The sequence below is a fragment of the Puntigrus tetrazona genome, chromosome 25 (genome assembly GCF_018831695.1).
Source record: "Puntigrus tetrazona isolate hp1 chromosome 25, ASM1883169v1, whole genome shotgun sequence".
NCBI classification, from domain to species: Eukaryota; Metazoa; Chordata; class Actinopteri; order Cypriniformes; family Cyprinidae; genus Puntigrus; species Puntigrus tetrazona.
Window position 1 is genome coordinate 6,163,091 of NC_056723.1, and position 23,970 is coordinate 6,187,060.

General features: G+C 37.0%; 1 protein-coding gene across 4 annotated transcripts in view; it reads right to left on the bottom strand.

The window, feature by feature from the left end:
- ntrk3a (neurotrophic tyrosine kinase, receptor, type 3a) overlaps positions 1-23,970 on the bottom strand; it is a 184,417-nt gene that overhangs the window by 82,657 nt on the left and 77,790 nt on the right. For 3 of the 4 annotated variants that reach the window (XM_043228368.1, XM_043228371.1, XM_043228370.1), the window contains 7 exons: positions 10,511-10,665; positions 9,503-9,645; positions 8,809-8,950; positions 5,853-6,149; positions 4,648-4,662; positions 3,201-3,262; positions 1,500-1,602 (listed from right to left, as the gene is read on the bottom strand). In XM_043228368.1, the coding sequence (XP_043084303.1) occupies positions 1,500-1,602; positions 3,201-3,262; positions 4,648-4,662; positions 5,853-6,149; positions 8,809-8,950; positions 9,503-9,645; positions 10,511-10,665 (917 nt within the window). The remainder of the gene's footprint in view (positions 1-1,499; positions 1,603-3,200; positions 3,263-4,647; positions 4,663-5,852; positions 6,150-8,808; positions 8,951-9,502; positions 9,646-10,510; positions 10,666-23,970) is intronic. The other variant, XM_043228369.1, reaches the window with a different exon arrangement.

A 23,970-nucleotide genomic window follows, 5' to 3' on the forward strand; every position in this document is an offset into this window, starting at 1 on the left:
AAAAAAGGAAAAAATATATATGGATGTTGTTTCTTTCTAGAGTCTAAATAAAAGGGTACAAGCAAACCAAAGCAAACAACAATCATCTGTAATTTGCTGGAGACCCAAACAGCCGGAACGAGGCGGATCAAGCCGGAACCGGCAGCCGGACTTCTTCCAGCACCATCCAGAGCTCTCTTCCCTCCATTCTCTTGCTTAATTCCACATCCGTTTACGTTATCGGCTTAATCTCCAATTAATTAGCTTTGTTAAAAAAGGATTGAGAGTTCTCGCTTTCTGTCAACAAGAGTGGGGGGTAACAGACGGAAGAGGGTGGGAGGGTATAAAGGGATTGGAGTAGAGAAGAGACAAGGGTAGCAGTTGTAAAACACGGTAGAAAGAGGGGGGGAGAGTGTCCCCGTGGGAACCAAAGTGAAACGGAGAAAGTCAATGAACGTGGCATTGTGCCAAGGCAAGACACAGTCAGCCAACACGGCACGCATTCATTTTGAGCTCTGTCTGCGCCGTACAAGGGGCTTATGGGTACTCTGACACCGTTACCACCAGACAGAGCCACTGATTACATTCCAGTTGATGTTGAATGAAAAATACAACATGGCAAGAAGCTCAGGGGACCGAAAGCATCACATTAATTATCCCTTTGATACATGAGCATTTGTGTTGGTTGTAGTGTAATTGGTGTTGCACGGTTCCACACGAGCCTACATGTCAACGTAACGTTCATTACTAAGCCATTATATGACATCCGGATGAGTCATATTCATAACGACTAAAATGTCAAGGGGGAAAATTCTAAATTTCTGGGTTTCATGTCAGAGCTGGGACGCAAAACAGGGTTGTTTCCCACCGCTACAGCTAAAAAAGCAGCCAAAATGCATAACGGGTAGCCAAACAGACCGCGCTTTGGAGGATTCTGAGAGGAGAGAGGAAAACAACAACCCTGCCAAACCCATTGGAGAATCAGGAAAGCATGACTGAGCCTAGCATCCCGCCATCCCAGCACGTAAGCAAAGTGACGGCTAACTACGGCGTCTGCTAACTGCTCGCCAGCAATGCATAGGCTTGGACTTCACACAAACCCAAGGGTCCATCCAGCACAGTAACATATGAATCCTATTTAGAGACCAAAACTGTGGCTGAAACTCCATCAGGCTCATTATTCCTTGAAATCAGTAAACACGACAGACATAAGGACTCAGTTTAATCAAAGATTAAAGATGTACATACACGTCTGAAATCCCTCAGAAACATTTGCTAAATCCAACCTGATTTGGCCTTGCTGAACAATTAAAAATGTCAAACAAGGCCAACAAGCTAAAGAGTTTAAATCAAAGCAAATTGTTAAAATAGAACAATTAGCATAGCGTTTTAGCATGTCACTTCCTACAAATCACAGTTGTTGGTATAAAAAAAAAAAAAACTGAGTCAGTTGATGTCACACTTATTCACTAATAACGCAATGTGCCAAGTTTCCCGCTGAATAGTTTACACTGGCTTACCTTTCATGCCAAACTTTGAGCGTCTGCCATATTTGTTGATTAGCACAAACATAACGACAAGGAGAACGCAGGCGAAGCCAGCCAAGCCAACCGCAATTGACACCTAGAGAAGCAGGAAATAACATTTCTTTTATTTGAAGAACCAAAATATGAGATTGCACAGTAAAGTCCATGCTGAAAAAGCTAAAACCAGCCTAGGCTGGTTTAAGCTAGAAGTAATTGGTTTTAGCTGGTCTCCCAGCCTGGCTAGGCTGGTTTTAGCTGGACGTTCCAGCTTGTCTCCCAGCTAAGACCAGCCTGGCAGACAATAAAAATGTATACGTAACATCAGTTTGTCTTACAATGCATGTTTAATTTGCACACTTAACAACGGTTCTCATTGACAAATTTGTGGCATAAGATGGTAAAGAAAAAGGTTGTGCATTTATGGAAAAAGTTTAGACATGTTTTATGCAAATGGATAACCTTGTTTGTTTAGATTAGAATGGGTTCAAGAACAAATTCATGTGGCAAGGTATTTAATGTAGAAACGTTTGGTGAGAAGTTCTCATGTGCACAAATGTGAAATAATCCCTGCAATTATTAGTGAATGTAATGCACTCAGTCTAGTAAAAACACTCTTCCATTCTCATTAATCACGCTGGAATGAAAGGTCAAATCAAGCGCATTGCATTGTGGGAAACCGAATGCTCGGTTGCACATTTTGGCAAACATAGCGGGTCATCTGGCTATTCTACACGTATGCATAGAGAACATTTGCATTCTGTTTACATTCCACACACTGTAAAAACATGCTAGCGTGCTAAAACTTTATTCTCTAAAAACGTGTTATTTGTTAATATAATGACTTATCTAAAATGATTTTTAAAATCCTATTATGAGGAAACTACGATGCAGGAATGACATAACTAGCAACTTAAAATGTGTCAAATAAATATTTCTGTCTAATCTCTTGTGTCTCGCAGAGGAGAAAAAAAAAATGCAATTTTATAGGAAACCTATGAAGCGTGTCTTGACTTGTTTATATGATTTGTATTGATGTTGATGCTGTAATCATGAGAGGTTTATGTAATTGGAGTCATAAGTTGCATATGGCAGCGGTAGCTTTGATAAATTGCATGAAAGGATATGTCCAAAGCATATAAAAGGGGGGGGAAATTATTATAATAATAATTCAGGTTAGGTGTTGTAAGACAGATATCGCTATAGCCAAGAAATACTTCCTTATGGGAAATAAAAAATGTACAACTTAATATAATAATGTCTAAATGCTCCCGATAAACACAAAATAAAGACAATAAACAATAAATCTAAGCAGTCAAAGTGCTGGAATAAAGCTATCTGAAGCAAAAAAGCTTTTCCCTGTAATTAGGACCTCCAAACAATCGAGGGCCATACTCACTCTTTGTGTCTGCGCTGGATTCCCTATTAAAACCTTCAGATGAGAATATAATCTCTTTCCAGTCAATTATAGCACAAAGATGAACAAAAGTACTTTTTTAAGCAGCTGTAAAACACAGGAACTGGCAGATAGGAGGAAGAGAGCGAGGGGAAAAAACTACACAAAGAAAATGGTTTAGAATAGTTTGTTTTTTGACACCACTGCTTTGTGTTCTTGGGAACAAGATGTTCAAGAAACCTCATTATACTTCATAAGGGTCCTTTCAATCTCAGGAGAAAAAAAATTAAATAAATACTCACGCCAAACGTGTCCTCTTCAGGCCGATGTGTCATTGTTGGAATAGCTGTCGGAGTCGGACTCACTAGAAAACAAATAACTGTAGTGAAGTGTAGTGTTGCTCAAAAACAACAACAACAATATATTTTTGAACCTTTTGAAGATAAAACAATACCACATGGACATACTGTACATTACTGTAAGCCCAAAATGAGTACTTATGTTTTGACCTGGAGGTTTGAGCAAAAGTAATTTATAGTAATGAAGTAATTTTAGGAAGCAAAAAAAAATTTTTTTTTGAATGGTTTATAAAATTAATACAAATATATTTTGATAACTTTGATATGAAAAGTATAGGTCTGGTGATATATACAAAATAAAATAAAAATTGCTGCATCAAAATCTTGAATGAAAGTATGATACTATGAGAGTATAGGTAGGGTAGATAATAAGTATGATATTGTTTTAGCATTTGTAATGGCTTAAAATATATGTGGCTTATGTCTAAATACATTTTAGAGCCACTGTATAAATAGCATAGATTTGATTTCCCTCCATGTCATTTTCAATTAATTTCCACTAACTACTAATCCATGAATTTGCTATTAAAACAACTTTTAAAAGGAGATGGATGTATTGTATGTTTAATCCAAGTAACTGTTTCAAGACTTGCTCTTGGAAGGCCACTTTATGCAGAATTGGTCTCCAACAAACCTGCCTGGAAGTTTCTAGTATCCGAAGACCTTGATTTTCTGGTTCAGGTGTGTATAATTAGTGCCAAAGCTAAACTCTGCTGGAAGGCGGCCCTCCAGGAACAGGACTAGACAACCCTGGGTTTAAGAGAACCGTCTGGGATTAACCGCTAAATATGTCTTGGGGCAAATACTGTTTGATTAGACCTGTTTTTTGCAAGGTTACTGCCATTTCAAAAGGGAGTCCGATCCTAGATTAGGCTGCCGCTATTATTCATGTAGTATTGAACAAAAGCCCTAGGCTGTTCTTATTTTTCTTTTTCTTTTTTATCAGGCCTGTTTGTACGGCCTGATACTTCATACTACAGCCATCTAACTTCATTCAGAGCTCTGACAGTAACAATCTGTCATTCGAACAGATTCTGTGCTACAACTTGATTAAATATGGTAAACTAGGGTGATTTCAGTGTAACATACTCGTGAAGGTCACTAACTGTCCCTCTGAAAGTTTCTTGTAGAAAAGGATCTGATTTTTCTCCCATAGTGACAGATATCGGTCACTTTACGCCAAAAATACAAAACAGGTCTAATAACAGCACGCCCAACTATGGCGGCCGGCCATCTGAGAATAAGGCCAAGGTAATCGTTTGGAGGGTAGTTGTTTGTTCAGTGCACAGACCAAATTGCTCGATTCAAAATCCTTCGTTTTATGATAAACAAAACTAATAAATAATAAATAAAAAATCCATGCAGCAAACAATTAAAGAGGGAAACTCACCATAATCTGGGTAGTCTACAGAGAAAAGAGGGGGGGAAACACACACAGTGGTATATAATTACTAGATATGAATATGTCGAGATCAGCTCTAAGGACTAAGGTAAACACATTTTGAAAAATGTTATTATACTGTGATCAGCATTTACCCTTCATTGCTTTCTTGTGCAATTTTTATAATGTTCAAATACGAGTCTTTTAGAATTTAATATGAGAAATAATTGCAATAAAATTAAGCATTATATTGATAATCAGATATGATATGAAATCAGATATGAGGGTATCATATGATCTGCATGTATACAATTATCCGGCCATATTATACTGCAGCCCAATCCTGGTTGCTCATACTTTCATTAAAAATCCCATGAGTAGGGGTGTGACCCCGGTGTCTTGGCCAAATTGGCCCTTTTTCAATCATGGCCTCCTAATAATCGCTATCCACCTGATTGGCTCTATGACTCTCTCTCCACTCCACCTGGCGCTGTTGTCATGTGGATGCTGCACACTGGTGGTGGTTACAAAAAAAGTAATATTTTGAAATCTTAACGTTAAAAATGGCTATTTCATTTATTTTAACATTTTAAAATGTAATGTTACGTATATGTAATAATCACCTCATTTATTAATTTCATAATGAGGTCATGCTACACTCACACACCCATACATATCCATTTCATTTTTTTAAGTGCCATAGGAATATGTTGAATAAACAGTAAAACCTAATTTATGTATGTAGAATCAGATGCCTTACTCTCAATTTACCTATAAATACTTTAAAGCACAGACTGAACCTAAATCTTTCCATATGAGTGCGCACACACACACACACTTATGTCACTGTAGCATCATCCCAAGAAATGTGAACTTTGCAAGTGAGGCTCTGTATCTATATTTATCTATAAACCTGGTGGATTCTCACCTCGGGTGTTAATAAGTTATTCAGGCAGGGCCTTTAACCGACATCCAGTCTGTTCTGTTTTTCAACATGGCATCTGTGACCTAACAGCTCTAATCATAGAAACACTTGCCCGAAATAAGAGAACTTGACTTTTATTTACTACAGGTGGAAATTCAGCATAGTACTTTTGAAGTTATGATAATAATTTGGACAAAAACGTTTCCAGTTGTATTTGACAGTACACTCATTGGGAAACACTATGTAACTAATAGATTTTAGAATAACGGCTGATGTAACTGAATCATACCATCAAAAGGTGGCTGCAGGAAGTGGGCGTACACGGTTTTGACGGCCACGCCCAGGAAGTTGCTGGCCTCTAGCGTGTAATTGCCATTGTTGTGGTGTGTGGGGTTTTTGAACATGAGGCATCCCTCTAGATTGTCTTGGTAGACATCCATCTCTGGACAGACGTATTCAGTCGGTTTGATCTCCTCACCCTTATAGTACCAGCGCAGGGTGGGCAGGGGGTTTGCACGCACTGTGAAGACCATACACGTGTCGTGCCACTTCTGCGGTTCCTCGAACTTAATGATAACAGGAGGGACTACAGGAGAGAAACAAAATACTTTTTATACAGAGAGGATTAAGTACTTTGTGCCACCATCCAACATAAATCCATAGACCAATGAGCATGGATTATCATAAACCGCGTTTATGCATGAGTGGGACTTTGGCCTCTGCTGCACAGGTGGTCCGTACGGATATTTGTTTGATCCGCTATCCCGCCTCTTGGACAGGAAGATCCCAGGTTAACTGCCTGGCTGGTCATCAAACATTTGGACAAGCGGATGTTTCATGGAATGACGGTGCAGAGCCAAAGGTGGGAAACAACTGCAGCCCATAAATGTTTCCATCATCTTTTCCACCCACCATATGTTTGACGGCAACTGTCAGCAATTATGCTGCTGTAAATATGTCAATTGTTCATATTAAACATTCATCAGGGATCAAATCAGTGGTTAATTCATTCCAATGTGTCATGAAGAGAGCTATTTTCACTAATTTCTTCTAGAATAAGCTTCTTTATAATACAGGACTATTTAAATGTTTGGAGTCTGGATGACTACACCTAAACCTCTTAATTCATTGATATCAGGTTTTGTTTTTTTTTTTTAATTATTATTCTCCAGCCTCAAGGCCAGAGATTGTGAGCGACAAATAGAGAGAGAAAGAGAGAGTCTGACTTTCTCTTATTTCCACAGATTTTGCCTCTCTAAGCAATCTTACACAGTCAATAGATATTGAGTGTGGGAAGAATCATGTTACGCTGTTGTTGGCCAACACCATTCAGTATAAATGTAAATACAGCTACAACACCGCAACCTCACATTACGTTGTAATTGTATATAGCTGTTTTCTAAGGTCTTTAATTGCCTTCATACCAAGTGGGAGGAAACAGCTGTTGCTGAATATTGTGTTGTATTGTGTTTTTTAACTGTAGTTCTTTTAATTTTTTTCCCTTTTTAATTAATAGCAAAGCATCACAGGCTTACTAGGTGAGTCTAACAACAGTTGAATGAATATTTAATCGCTACATCATGTTAGTTCGAGTTCTCAAATAGTCTGGTTAGTCTGTTCTGGAGTTAAGATTTAAGTACTAGCTTTGTTAAAGCAAAGTCTTATGTTTATTGGTCACATCTTTATATATGACCCTAGTTTAAGGCAGTGTTTGTCTTTGTTTGCTGCCTTTTCATTGTCTTTTTTGGATTTGTATGTTTTTTGTTTCTCAGGGGTAGGATTTATATGTTTGATTAGAGGCATAGTTTCTTTTTGCCAATTTTCATGAGTCGCTTATTGCCTCAGGATTGCTGTTTTTTTCATTTTCTTTTTCATTTGGGACATTATTTTTGCATGCCTGCCCCTATATGGAAAAAATAAATGTTCTTTTTTCTCACCGCTAAAATGCAATGTGCATTGATTTTTTTCCAAGTGTAATATAAGGCACAAAACACATTTTAAGTGAACAAAAACTGGAACATTTTCAAGAGTCTGTTTCCCGCATACCATTCCCAACACACAAACACAGAAAATAGACCACCTAACTCTGCCACAAAGCAATCACATGTAGTCTGCGCCACACTGAAACATGATAACATTGATAAATCTCTCTAATATTTCACTTACAGTCTTTTTTTGTGTGAAAAGTCCAGATGAAGAACAGTCCTTGCTTCCATAGATCAATAAACTACACAAATGACTTTCCTACAACACGCTGGGTTGTGTAGAATCAGAGATTTCTCTTTTGTAAGGGTAGGATTGTTTCTGGCAAAGCAATTTATCATTATTTTACAACAAATTTCATGTGCAAAATTTACTACATTAAAATAATAATAAAGAAACATTGAACTTATATTCAAAACAGCATTTAAAAAGCAAACATAGAAACCCTAAAGGTGGTGATTTTGAATGTCTTCATACCATGATTTGTACAGAAACAATTTTTAGGAAGAAATTAAAATGTAAGCTTAAATGGGCCACCCTCTCACTGCTACTTCTGTTCAGTTTTTATGTTCTGCTTATAGAACGGATAAAAACATACAAATAAGATTGTAGTAATTCATAAGAATTACAACCAATTCACTGAAATGTAAAATAGTTACATACATAGTTACATAAATGTTAAAACTATCTGTTGCCAAACAGGTTTCCAGAACACCCTCTCTTTCTGTCATTGGTCAGTTAGTCAGGAAGCTCCACCCCAAACTCAGACCATTGGCTGAGCCAGTTGCTGTGCTGAGCAGGTCAGAATCCTAGAGCATGTTTTGAAAGCACCACAGAGCTAAAATGTTTATTTCTTAGAGTGAAAACAACTGCCACAAAGGCTTTCTTTAAAGCGCCTAATGCTAACCTGGAATAATAGAATGTATTTTAATAGCAAATATTACACACTTCACCTCTAACTTGCTATAGCATCGATTTTGCATTTCCCAGAGCCATTTTGATCAATAGTACTTGCTATTTCCAAAAAAAAAAAAAAAAAAACTTTTGGATGATCTGCCCTCCCTATATGCCTACCTTTAAAATAAAAGGCAATACAAATTAAGAAACTGAGTTGGTGGCCATGAGACACTGAGGTAAGTGACAGTAACAAGCTTAAGAGGCCAGTTCAGTGAGCTATACAGAGGCAGAATTGGCATGTTAGAGACAGTGAGGCTGAATGTAAAGATATTCAAGAGGCAGGAAGCAAGAAAAGAGGCACTTACACTGTACTGAAAGCTGTATTGAAGCATTAGTCATCCCAACTATATTCTCTGCAATGCAGGTCAGCATGAAGCTGTTATCATCTCGGCTGACGTTGACCAGAGTTAAGTTGATGGAGTGGACATTCGGTGGATATTGATTGGACTGGAAGAGAGAAAGACACGATAGCTTTTGGAAACACAACCAAGCTTGTACAGTTTCGACAAATGGTTTATGGTGTAAACCAGTCACTGTAAGGCTCAAGTGAGTCATTTAATAGATCTTAAATTGATTAAATGCCAAATTTAATTTTAAACCTAAAACCAGACTGTAAGGGATAGATGTATAGTCCATTTATAAAGGTAGTACTGGCTTTCCAGCAGCAAAAAGCACATATTCTATTGATGGTTTAAACTGGTTTAAGATGGTATAGTTGGATTCCCAGCTATTTTTTTTGCTGGTTTAGACCCATGCTTTCCAAAGTAATTAGTTTGATTAAATAAAATATGTCATCTACTTTGACTGCTATGTCCTTAAAAGGTGTGTGTGTGTGTGTGTATATATATATATATATATATATATATATATATATATATATATATATATATATATATATATATATATATATATATATATATATATATATATATATATATATATATATATATATATATGTTGACTGCTAGTCAAAATGCTACAAGCAAAAGTCGGTCTTACTTGGTGTGTGTTAATGGAGTGCAGTCCACCAACAGTCCAGTCTACTTCCGGTACCGGCACTCCTGATCCATTACAAGTGATTGTGACCCTGTCACCTTCTATCACCGTCAGGTTACTGTGACTTACGCTGATTTCCGGCAAATCTTGGTGGGAAATAGACATGGTATTAAAAAAAAAAAAAAAAAAAAAAAAAAAAAGTATGCTTTTTAACATAAACCTGTCTACATAAATGAAATTGCAGAGCTCGTTTGACAGTATTTGTGGCAAGAAAATTATGTCTTTAATAAGGGCATAGAAAATTATTTTTATTCATCTTTTACTTTAAAAATACATAAACACCTTCAGGGAACAATTTTATCACACTAGGCTCATTTATAATTGTTTAAATTTTACAGCTATTCTGAAAAAGATTTTTCCCACAAAATGATAAAAATAATTTCACCCAAAAATGACAGTCATTATTTATACAGTCTGAACCTATATGACTTTCTTTTACAGAACATGAAAGAGAATATTCTGTCCATACAATGAAAGTCTGTGGGGTCAAAAACACTGGACCATTTGGTTGGAAATATCTTACTAACACTTTAATATAAGGACTAATACTTACTATTAACTAGTTGCTTATTAGCATGCATATTATTAACATATTGGCTTTTTATCAGTACTTGAGCACATATTCTTCATTATCATATTCTACATTCCTAATCCTACCCAATACGTAAAATTATCTTAACTACCTCTTACTAACTATTAATAAGCAGCAAAGTAGGATTTTATTGAGCCAAAATTGATAGTTAATGGCTTGTTGATAGTGAGAAATGGACCTTAAAATAAAGTGTGGCCATATCTTTAGTGTTCCACAGAAGAAATAAAGTCATACAGGTTTAGAATGACACGAGGGAGAGTAAATGATGACAGAATTGTCATTTTTGGGTATAGTGTCCCTTTATTGAACCCAAGGCATTTCTTTTATAGCAACCACAATTTAGAGAAAATGTCCCATACCACAGAGTGAGATGTTCATGAGCTGTAGAGGGATCTTGGAAACTCCGTTGTTGCAAAACAGCTGCTGGTTATGAAGTCCGGCTTCGCCTCGCTGTTGCCACAGCTGGATCCAACGGATATTGCAGCTGCAGTTAAACACCACTCTTTCCAGTTTCCTGCCACAACACAATAGAGTTCTTAATGAGGACGCACACAATGCCAAGAAAGTCCATTTAGAAAACCAGCAGAAAACTAGGTGAAGGACACCGTTATACTACAAAACATCAACTTCTCCAGCACCCATCAGTCAACCAAGGCCTGGAGAGCTACTGGCGTGGTTCCATTTTGCAGCCAGAGTGGGTTCTGTGCCCAGGGCTTTGTGTACGAATGCTTTCTGGACTACAGCCCTTTCCTGGCCACGTCTGTCCAGCTATTCAGTGTGCCAAATTCACCACTGGTGCCCAGGGCGATCACAGTCCCCACAAATGAAGTCAAACAAAACATGAGCTTCTGGATTAAGGCAAAAACTAAGCCGCAAGATGTGATGTAATGTGGCATAATATTTCGGTGCAGTCTAAAAATCAATTTTCAAACAAAAGTTAAAATCGCCAGGTAAATAAACTGATCAATTTAAAATAGCTAATTTAGTGGATATCTATGAAAACGCATGTAAAAGACTGCAAAACGCATTCTCAAAAAAAAATATGATCGCCTGCACTGTTTATGACATTTTCAATTTCATTTGGCCGGCTTTCATCTGAAGCGACTTAAAGCATTCAAGGTTATTAGTACTGAAAATCGAACCCATAATATTGGCGTTAATTGAGCCATGCATATAAAAACTGTGAAAGATAAATGCTTAAATTCTTTAAAAATATACATTTGCCAGTAAATTTTCTTAATATACCCCTCATTAGCAAGAATTCGGATCTTGTGTGCGAGTAAAGCATATTAGGGTTTCTTAAAAGGATCTTTGCGATGCTTAGTAACATATGGGATTATTGGTGCATACATTTAACTGGACAGACGGAAGGGTGTGAGGTCAAACCCACATAAAACTGGCATTGGATAGCACCTCCACCCACAACTACCTCACTTGCCCAATGAAGGGCTTCCTTTCGGAACCATCTGTATGCCAATGACTCCAACACCTACTCCCAGTGCAGCTATAATCGCTGCGAACAACAACCACCTCTAGCCCTCTCAGTATCGCATTTCACGCTCCTTCAAACAACCTTTGAGCGTAGCCACCCCCACTCCTGCACCAAAAACAGACATCTTCTACATCAACCTCCTCCAAATGTCTAAATGTCAACTCTGACATATCTCCCCGCGATCATGAAGGCTCCACTGAGAGTTTAGAGGGTCTTCAACTTCCTGGAAATGTTGAGTCAGGGGTGCAGTTTCCAGTGCTTGAAACTATTGTCTCCCCTGCTTATATCTTCTTCTTTACTGGTGTTAAGGGTCAAGCTGAAGGCATCAACGCATCTATTCAGCATATGTGATGGACAGTATATGGATAAGATTTGAGCTTGATCAGTTGTTTTTGAACCCATGAAGCCCTTTTTGTCCAAAACATTATTCAAATGCCCTCCTTTAAGCTGTGTGTCTCTAGTTCTTCTGTTGAGATACAGTTAAGTACATAAATTATAATTTAGTTTTTTAATGTTTTACCTTTAAAAAAAGATGAAAAAAAAATAGGCAATAATAAGTCACTTATTTTTCATTATCTTTAATAAATACCTTGTTTTAAATCAATTTTAATACTGTTAGTATAATAATTAAAATTTCTGACTTCTAAAATAGTCAACTTATAAACGAATTACAAAATATAAAAATAAGGAGTCAGAAATAATATTTTAAAATAAGCACAAAAGAAACTAGGATATAGAATGAATGTTTAATACAAAAGTCAAAGTAAAAATCAAAAGCTAAAAAATAACGAACAAGTTGATTGTAAATTAGTAAAATGTCACTTCTATTTTTAATATAACATCAACTTTTAGAATAGTACTTCATAATTAGACTTTTGTCAGATTAAAGTCTAATTTTCCTCTGCAGTCCCCAATTGTAATGATTTAGGAAAGTCTATGACAACTGCTTTTATACTTTTATCTACCATAGTTACTGAGAGCAAAGAACAGGGTGTAATCGCCTTTGTTCCGTTTTATGCTCACTCCTCGCTTAAAGGGCTTCCAGCCGGCAGGATCCTGCAGCGCTGCGGAAGGTTCCGGATCTGATCTCAGTGGGAGTCTCTCCCCTTTAAGAGTACGAAATATTAAGCCCGCAGGATATGTCTCACCTGGCCTGCAGCCTGGAGGAGCATGACGGCCTAAACCTCTGCAAGCTCATTCATTCATCAGTTGTTGCGAGTGAGATAACCTTTCTCATTTGCAAGATAGGGCAGGAGATAGAGGCATACGAGCTGAATCCCATGCATATGAAATGGGCTTAACTGTAAGCTCTGAGAAACGGCATTGTTGCTCATTTGCACAAACGAGTGGGACATTTTTCATGTGAATCTTTAAACAATTTTGTTGGCACGTTCCGCACAAGGACAAGCGCAACCTGCTCGTGCATTTCAGAGCTTTGATGAATAATGATCAAAGGAGAGCCTAAGTAGTTTCTCCACCCTTTAAAACTAAATTAACATGTCTAATGAGAAGAGTGCACGTTTCCTCTCTTACTAAGCAGTATCACGAACAGTTCATAACGGAGAAAGAACTCGCACAACATGTTTCATTTATAGCCCACGTCTTATGATTAGTGGCACCAAACTAGTGGGTTACAACACAAAATTGATCCACAACAGGCCTGTTTCAGATAGCAGTTAGTTTAATGGGTCTCCAAATGTGACCAAGATAGTGACAGCAGACAAGTGTCTAAAAAACAGATAAAAACTCAACCTGACCGCACAAACCCCTTCTAAAATGACCAAAATAGACCAACTTAACCAATTTAGCAAGGATAGGCATGGCCAAGCTATAGTCTTTAGCTGAAAGTGCCTTCTCAAAACAGATGAGCCTATCCAACTAGTTTAAACTATTTTTCCAGCTGGCAAAGCTACTACGCTCTTGTTATGAGAGCTAATTCACAGCTACAGAGAGCTTAACTATTCTCATGCCTTGCAAACTTGAATAAAATATCGAATTAACCTTTCGAAAGGTCAAGGTGACTGCTAGCTGGGGAAGAAAAGGAAAAACACAAGGGACATTGATGCATCAAGCCTGGGTGCTTAAAAATGCCCAAATAACGGTCTAAAGTACATCCGCATAGCCGACATGCATTATGCATGCACTTTCGCACCCGCATGCACCCAAACGAAGGGACGCCATTGAATAAATCCACCGGAGCATTGAACGGTGGGTCGGGGAACGAGCATACTGATAAACAAATGGGAATATACACGCATCTCATGCCTTAATGAAAAGTGCCACTGCAACGGAGGTGACGAACAGTAGTTAGCTTCCTAGGTAAAACAGAGAGTATAATTGAGCCTTTATCATATGAATCAATTCAAAAGCACTCCAAAATAGGCTTTATTCATTCTTCCTTTCATAAATTGTTCATCCGCATACAGTAGCGCACGGTACAAGCAGAATTTATACATAAATAATCAGAAGATTGCGTTAGCGTATGTTCAGGGAGCTCTCAAGACATGCTGTGTAAATGTCAGCTATGCATTGTAGATGAGTTAGCCCATACGTACTAACTCAACTAACGCTCTCCCTGGAAATACTTTTCCATTAAGAAGGAACCTGGAGGATGTGAAAGACGGCATAATTCAGATTTAATGACAATTGAGAAAAACCTGCTGCAAGCTGACTTGTTTTGGGAGTGGATAGATTTTGACTGGAAACAAAGGGAAGCAAGTGCGCAAATGCAAGGTTAAAACCAGCGAGTGCAAGTGAAGTGTAGAGGGCAGCTGGGTACACCTGTAATGTTGCAGAGCACTTTGCCTTAAGACAAAACGGCCTGACAGAGCCAGGCTTTAACGCTAGGCCTGGATGTAGACCGACAGACCCATTCAGATTCATTATACGGTGGCAATGAAAGGTTAAGCTAGGGGATATGGCTCTGACGGGGTGCTCTACGGTTTCAAGCTGCTGGGGTCATGCGTTGTGACATATCACAGTGGGCAGCAGTTTAAGCTCCAGCCATTGAGGTCCTAGCCCGAGCGTCTAATGCTTTCAGAGGAGACAATTCTATCCACATGCATTTGACTAAATTCGATTTGGGCCATATCGCTCCAGGTGAAAACACGGATGGCAGAGCTGCATTTACTTAAAATACATAGCATTATATGCCTTTATTATAGTAAATATATACATAAAAATAAACATGCTTTACAGTACATAAAGGAACAAATAAGACAAAGTAAAATAAAGCATTGAAAAAGTACAATAAGAAGACTTAACATTAATTAAATATATAGTCTTAAAAAATATGTATAGATAACACAACAAGAATGTTTAGATACAATATATAAAAGCCAAACACGTCAAAATAAATAAAACAAAAAGTAAAGATAATAAAAAAAATATATATATATTTTTTTTTTCCCCTCTTACAGGGGTATATATATATATATATATATATATATATATATATATATATATATATATTTTCCTCTTTACAGGGGTATACAAAATGTGTATATATAAATAACTTTCAGATGTAATTTAGACTAAATTTTTCCCCACTACTCCTTCCAATTAATACCCAAAAATAATCATAAAATTGGAATAAGCATTGAACAGAGCTGTCTAAAACACTTTAGCAGACAATTCTATAAACCAAATTGGGTGTCAAATAAGTGACACCCAAAATGTGCAATGTTGAGGGTCATTACTTTTATATTAAGAGCAGCGAATGTGAAATAGAAAGTTCCCATTCCAGCGTGTGTGTGCATGTGTGGTAACAGATCGAAGTCCACAAATGCCGGCAGGAAGACCTGGAGCCCCATGCAGCGGATATTAGGGTTCTCTCTGCAAGCTCTCATTACCGTTCCTGTGATGCTCCGAGTCATTCTTACAGGGATTAAATTGGCTTTCCTGCATCGTTAGCCTGATCCCATATGAGGGGGGCATTGTTTAATCATATTATAATTAAAGTTTTAAGTCCCTCTAGTCATCACAACCTAATTATCAATCAAACAGGGTGTCACATACTATCACACGGTACCTGACGCAGGGCAGAAACGAAAGAAAAAAGACCAACTGTTTGCTCAACTCTACATTAAAAGACAATGAATGCCATTTCATGCCTAACTTTCTCAAACAAAACAGCGAATTAATTCTCCCGCAGACAAACTGTGGGGAAAAGCGAAGTGATATTTGTAGGGCTCTCACACCTTCTGCATCATTACCCTCACAATATGGCTGCACTGCCAGCTTCAAAGTATGGAAATCCACATTCGTCTCAATCCATATGGATTTTCTGGATGTGCTCCAAACAGCAGGTATCATTTCCCGACCTGCACTTCTCCACCACGTCTCGGGACTGACTCTATTACCGTTTATGCTGGCAGAACGCAGTTTCCATTAAGCATCTTTGGTGTTTTTCATAAGCTCCGGACGGGAAGCTGTCAAGCGGGCGGTGGAAGAGACGGGAGTGATAAAGACTCGTCATTGACCACAGCTCTAAATGACACACGTCAATACGGATTGGACGGGAACGGAACATGCAGCGCTGCTCTGTCAGGCATGAGTAGTGTTTGCACAACAGAGAGAGAAGGAAGGCCGACGACAGAGATTGATGGTGGTCCGCCGTGACCCGAGAAAGCATGAGTGACATTGAAATATGCCCACGAGTGGGTAGGGAAGTATGAGATTGTGTCGTCCGATGCCCTGGTGACGTTGGACAATAGAAATGCGGCTAACTTCTATTTTTAGGATGGAAAACTCTGGAAATGGCAGGATGAGCGATATGGATTTATTTTTATAATCAGTCAATCGATACACAAACACACATCTATCCATCTATCTATGAATTAATGTATTTTCATTTTAGTATAAGCATTTTGAATCTACTTGATATGATTTTGATTATTAAAAGACATTATTAATATATACACACACACACACACACACACACACACATTATATAGATACACTATATAGATGCATACACTAACTTAATTACCCAGCCATACTAATCTGAACCACTTCCTCACACTGCCTTTCTGTTCTGGTTACCCATGATCCTTTGCGTTCAGAATTCCATTTAAAATCCATATTTCATAGATATATATTGCCCTCCATCAGTCCTGGATTAACATCTTGATATAAAACGCATTAAGCAAATTGTGAAGAATGGACATTGATATTGTAATAGATACATGGCACAGAAAGACTGAATAAATGTTTTCACTGTTTTAACGGAATTGCATTAAATATGTAACTAATTGCCGGGGTAAGTGGGAAGTAATAATCAATATAGGGGGACATCATTCCCAGTGCACGAACATTTTGCCAGGCATCAGTCATGCTCCTCTCTAGTTCTCTGCTGAGCTTATTATCTTCATCTTCTGAGTGATTACTTCAGGCTAACAATCAATATGAAAGCATTGTCCCTATTATTCCACACATAAAGGGCCAAACACCACAAAAGAGAGAGAGAGTGACAGAGCGAGAGAGAAAAAGAGAAGGCATTTACCACTTTGAAAATCTGAAAACCTCAAATGATCAACCGTTTCAAAGCAATAAAATGAGTGACATCAACTGTATATACACACACATATACACTAACACACACACACACACACAGTGTGAAGTGTGAATCATCAAAACAAACAATCATTATTAGTAAATTCATATGTAAAAAATTTCTAACAACAAATTAACTACAGATATGCAAAAGAAAAAAAAAATTCTGAATATATATAATTACTATTCTTACATTCCACCCCCTCTTAAGCTGCAACTCTACTATGAACTGTAAATTACGGATTTCTAGGAACTAATTTTTTCTGCAACTAAAGTGTATAGCCATGCACTTCAGCATACCAATGACTTTTTAGCTTATGAATTGCTTATGATTAGTTTTCACTGGGGAAGCTTTCAGAGTGCAGGTATGCAAGGCCTGTGTTCTTCAGCGCCGCATGTTACTTTAAGTGGCCAGGAAATTACTGACAGATTTCTGTCAAGCATCTCTGTTTTCCTCCCATGCTTTCACTAGGTAGTACACAAAAGCTTGGCCTTGTCTCGATAGAGAGCACCACGTTGGTTTGGTCTGACATCTGAAAAGACAAGATCACGTGTACTCATTGTAACAGGTGAGGCCAGAGATCAACGCAAGAGACAAGAGTACCTCTATACTCGCTAAATTCACCCAGCTCGGTCTGAAACATGTCAAAACACTTCCTTCACAGCCCTATCCTGCTGTTACATTGAAAAAAAACAGCTTTTCTTCATGAGACATATTTTGTTGAGTTTCCCCATTAAATGCAGTATAGATATGCAGTTTTTTCTTTTGTGATGCTAATTAGTATGTTTCGTCTGAACGATGTTAAACAAGCCGTCTTCTTTAAAGCGTCACAAGTGCTGCCAGGTTCTGATAGGAATCAGAAACGTTTGTGGGAAGTAGAGGGAACTGTGAAAAATGGATTCTCAGCAATATTGGCAAGTTCTGTTTAACACTCCCAAGACTAATGAATATATGCATTTTAATCTTTTTCCACATGCATAATGACTTAAGCATCCTTATAAACCGAGGATTAATTTACGATCTCCCTCCACAATGTGTCACCAGGCTTAACAGTTTTCTCCCAATCAGTAATCCCATTAAGTTGCAGACAAACAAGAAGAGTCAGGATGTGCGCTGGTTCTTCGCCGTGTCGTGCTTGACAAGAAGTTAAAAGTGAACCCGAGCCAGAACCTGTACCTGCATGTTAAACTGGCATTGGTTGGATTGCTGGGCAAGGTTCCATTCAGCTAATGGACACCTCCTGCAATGCAATCACTAATAAAATCCCCTCAGAATAAACTTTCAAATTACCCAAAATGGGTTTATCATCAAATTTTATTTTACCTCCAAAATAAAATGAGCATATCTATGATTTTATCCATGACCACTGAATTGGTAATGGGTGTTAGTACATTCAGTTTGCTACTTAAACTCAATTGCAAAATATATAGTTACGTACTACAAAAAAAAATTTCTTGTGACAGCAACTTAAAAAAAAAAAAAAATTATATTTTGTATATTATATTTGTGTATATTTTTGTAATATCAGTCAATTATTTAATCACTTGCCAAAATATTATCTTTAATTTATCTTTAGATGAAGACAATTGAAAAATAAAAATCATAGCATATAAAAAAAATAAATAAACTTTCAATATTCCATGGTTTAATCAGTTGCCACAATAATATATTTTATGTATTTTATCTAAATATGCATACAACAGTAGTGAATTTGATCATAGTTAATAACAACAACAACAACAACATGTAATTGACAAACATATAATTTTTGTTTGTTTTTAAAGCAGTCTCAAGTTCTACAGTTTTATTTGTTAATGAAATTGGCACATGGAGGCACTGTTATGTATTCATTTCATATTCTAATTCGAACCCTGATGATTAGCATACTCTCATCAATTGTTCACATTACAAATTTTTCATCCATGCAATTGAAGCCCACATAAGGTCATTCCTTCATTCTGGAAAACATAATTAGTTATATTATTATTGAACTACCTTGGCTCACTGACAACACCAGGCTTGTTAAATAATCTGATTTAACTGTTAACCAGCTCCCTGGCTGAAAACCAAAATGCAGTGTTTTGTTTTGGTTCTTTTCATTCATTTCAGACAGCTGTAAATGTGGGAATAAATGCCTTAAAACAGACTCTCCCCGCAGCGTGTTTACTGTCACTATTACTTACTCTTTTTTTTTTTTTTTTTTTTTTTAACAGTGATGATCCTTCCAGCGATGAGCCAGACATGAAGTTCGTGTCTGCGGGAGCTGCTTTATACAGACGGAGATTAGAGAAAGGTCAACAGAATAAAACGGATTGATGGTGCTCGCAGCTGCTAGCCGAGAGCCTGAAAGCGGCGGCTGAGTGACTGAGTCTGCGGACTGTGGCGAATACGCTTTTGTGCTTTGGCCGTAAATAGGCTTGTATCATATCATCATCCTCCGAGCGGGTACAGAAGATTTACCATTTGTCGCCTCGCTCGCACTTGAAAGCACTCAGAAACAAAAGGGGTTAGCTAAAGATGCTAGGTTTCGCACCGCTAACCAGCTATCTCCACGTAAAGGCAAAAAAAAAAAAAAAAAAAAAAAAGATGAAAAATAATGTAAATCTAGCTGTTCTTAATTAGTTTTGTAGCTTTTGAGGATGAGGCCATGTCACACAACCAGTCTATGTTAGCATCTAGCTAATTTGACTAGCTACCTACCTAGTCAGCATTTCAACTGGATCATGAAGTGAATCAAAAAAAAAATAAAAATTTACTAAAAAGGAAAGAATGCTCAAGGACCAGCATTCCATCCTTAAAATCTTCCTAATCGGCATATGCTGCTTTTTTTTTTCCAACAAGGTATAGGTCAAGTCTAACCCCAGCTACCAGGTAAAATATGAAAAACAAGGTAAAGGCAGCAGTTTTTAGCTAGTTTTGTAGTTTTCTATGTGAGCACCTGGCTAACATGACTAGAAATTAATTTAGCACATTTACTGACAATTGATTTAGCACTAAAATACCTTTTTGTGGAATAATATAAAAAGACATTTTACTTCTTGTTATGATGCTGAATATGGTTTATTACATTATTAGCATTGATTTTACCCTACTGCCTATGACTGAATCCAATTAAACCTGACCAATATTAAAAATCCCAGTCACATGACTGAATGAGAGATTTTATTTTGTCGAACAAAACCTTTCCGTGTCAATACAAATATGAAAATGCAAGAGATAAAGGACTTGCTGTGAAGAATCAGCGGACATCTTTAAAAACAAAAATCACCTCAAGGGTAAGTTGACAAACATCCAGGCATACTTCACGCTTCCCTTGAGATCGCAATCACTGAAGGAAAACAACAAAATGGGGGATGGGAGTGAGGAGTTAAGGTATATCCTGTCAGAGAAATGTTCAATCCAACAATGACATCCCTGTTGCAGCTGAAGGCCTCAAACTCTTATGTCAGAAAGTAGATCACAAAAAAAAAAAAAAAAAAAAAAAAGCATTTCCTGATGTTCCTCTATGAGCTTATTTACAATGAATGCTTAATTGAATTTGTGGCAAATAAACAGATGACACACTTAGCCTACATCCGTACCTCAGATTAGGCTACTCCACTGGCCTATGATGTGTTATCATACAAAGCAGACTAATTATGGCCATTCACTCTGAACAATACGGTCTATGCGAAAGATCTGATTTCAGGCCACAATTTTCCTGCTGAATGCAGTTTTCTCCTTCTCACTCTATATCTGTCTTGATTACTGCAGTCCTTACTGTTTCTCTTCATCCCTTTTGGGACGGCTTGTGCCCGAGGAGAATGAAAATGTAAATTACACAGAGTCAGATCCATCTTTTTTATGCAGGTCCAAAAAACACGGCTCTGAGGTGTAAAGTCGGCGCCAACTGTGCAATTTTTGCCACAATTTTGCAATCTAAAAGAAATTTACGGCCTAGTAAACTAGCCTTTAATTAATCTTATTTTCTAATAGTAGTAGTAATAATGATTTAATGTCACAATATTTAATTCAAATCACAATGTAAACCACAGACTTATTGGAAACTGATTTCACTTAAATGACATTAAAAGATGAAAATCTGTTCAAATTTGTATGATTTAAAACTCATAACAGAGGATTGGATAGATTTTTGCAATCCACGCACAATTCCTGAAAACAGACAAAAACGGCAATTTTATTAAAAAAATTAAATAAAAATTAAGTCTGTAAACTGATTATTAATTAAACGAATTACACAATATGGCAATTAAATCAGTCAAGTTATTATTCAGTGAAAAAAGTGGCCAGTAAATGACCTCACATTCTTGCAGCTTAGAAACAAGAGGTCTAGCTAAAAGGCAAATTGTCGACAAAGGCTTTCACACCAAACGTGAACGTTTGATCGTTTTCTGCTAACTCAGGCCTGCAAGCTAGGTGGCGCCACCAGCAGTGCATTTTTTTTATTATATCTCATATTACATTGTTCGCAGCTCAATACTACACAGCATTAAAGAAAATATATAAAAATAAAATAATTTTTGCCTTTATCAGAAACAACCTATTCCTAGTGTTTATAATAGGTTACTGTACATGCATCTACAATATAGGGACAATTAGAATAAAGCTACAAAAATGTACGCTATTATTGATGAAACCCCACTTTAAACCATAATTGAGTCTTTGTAATAACTTCTGATTGGTGGACATGCACTCTTTGTATGTTGTAATGCACTGAACGCTGCTCGTCATTTGTCATAACCATCCTTTATTGTTAAAAATACCATGAGCTGCATTAAATACAGAGAATATATTTTCATAATCATGTATCTTTTGCTTTCATATTCTATGTGTAGAAAATTGCAGCAATGGATAAGAGACAACTACATGATTGACTCATAACACTGCTTTTCAGATCACATTATTTAGTGGAGCATTTATATAAATGATATACTGTATAAAGAACTGAATGTATATAGAAAATAAAGCTTTTCTCGCACAATGAGACATTCTCTCTGCTTCAAGCATATGATCTAAGCTAAATGATCGTGCCTATCGTGAATAGCCCCATTGGGATTTATTGTTTTGATTGAAAAGTGTCATCATGCCAAACATTTGCTGCACATTTTCACGTTCAGTGTCAAAAGGCAAAGGTTTTTTTTTTAGATTAAAAAATTAGATAAAGCAGTTGTTAACTAGTCTTGTCTTTTTGAGGAGGAAGGTATGTCGCATAGACTATGTTAGCATATATAAAAAAAAAAAAAAAAAAAAATCCTACTAAACTTAAAAAAAAAAAAAAAAAAAAAAACACACGAGGCTAGTCCAATGTAATTTGTGACATGGGTCTCAATGAGGGACGACTGATTGGCACAAGGCCCTCCGTGCAACCCCCAATAATAAGGAAGTTTTGGAGTGGGCCACCTAAGCTTTATGGGTCATTCCGCCATGTTATGATTACGCCCTTGGTCCTGAGGCACACACACACCGCCCCTCTCACCTCTGGGCCGTCAAGAAGAAAAACTGACAGCAATTACATGTGTGAGCACACTTGTGCGTGGGTGCGGACAAACACTCGCATTCGCGCTAAGACGCTTTTGCAGGTGTTCGCATCAGTTCTTATAGAGTGACAGTACTGGCACTGACTGCAGACATTATGTGTGATTCCCACAGCCTGCATCTTAAATCTTGGCAGCAATGTGACGGGTACATCCGAGTCTTCCAAGAGCGCATATCAAAGTAAAGCACTAATATGCTTAGACCATTATGCTAGTTATACAGGCCTTTGTGCATGTGGTGTTGACTGCCTGGTAGTATTGAATGTACTTCATATACCAAAACCACATTTGAAAATCACAAGCAGACATTCATATTGCTTAAACAGGCCACTTAATACAACAAAGCAGTAGCTGAGGATTAGCTTCTCAGATATACTGAGTCAAATCAACAAATACTTTTAATCAAGTCATTGTATAATTAAATGATTTTCCTTTTTGAGTACATAATTTTAAAAAGATTTTAAAAAAGGTATTATACCTTTTAAAATACATTTTAGTGTTTTACAATGTGCGTGTATATAAACTATTTCATCATGTAACATGGATATTTAAATCATTTTAATAGTATAATTATGTTATATTTTTATAATATTCCAAAATAATAATATTCTATGATAAATATATCTCTCATTTATAGAATTTTGAAACCTACTATAAAATGGAGGGATGGGCTCAATTATACAACTAAAATTATTTGAATCAATTTAAAACCCCAAATAAAAAAGGTCTTTGTAAGAATAATATGAAATTTGATAATTTTGGATAAAGATTAAATGCATCTAAGAGAGCACAAAACATCCTGTCTTTTAAAGAATGATGATTTTGGCTCCATGCTGGTCAGAGGACAGGAAGCGTCTTTCAGTTTATCTGTTTTTAAATCAACAGATGTGTCCCCAAGTGGAGCAGCTCTATGACGACCAGCTGTCTGTCACTGATAATAGAAGCTCTCAAAGTGCATCAACAACGAACAGAAATCATGTAAAATCATATCATCACAGGGGGGTTTCTTCTGTCTCATCCTGGACATTCTTGGTAAAATTCAGTCTAGAAAATAAATAAAATAGGGCTATTTGATTATGGTTAACTCATAATTACGTTTATTATGTCAATATTGTAATCTCCACTACGAATAGGCCAAATGTCCAAAACTTTGTGACTGACTTATAAAAGATATATTTTCTGTAAATGAGGTTGCTATGACATTTGAGATCTGCAAAATTTAGCAAATTTTTAATATAT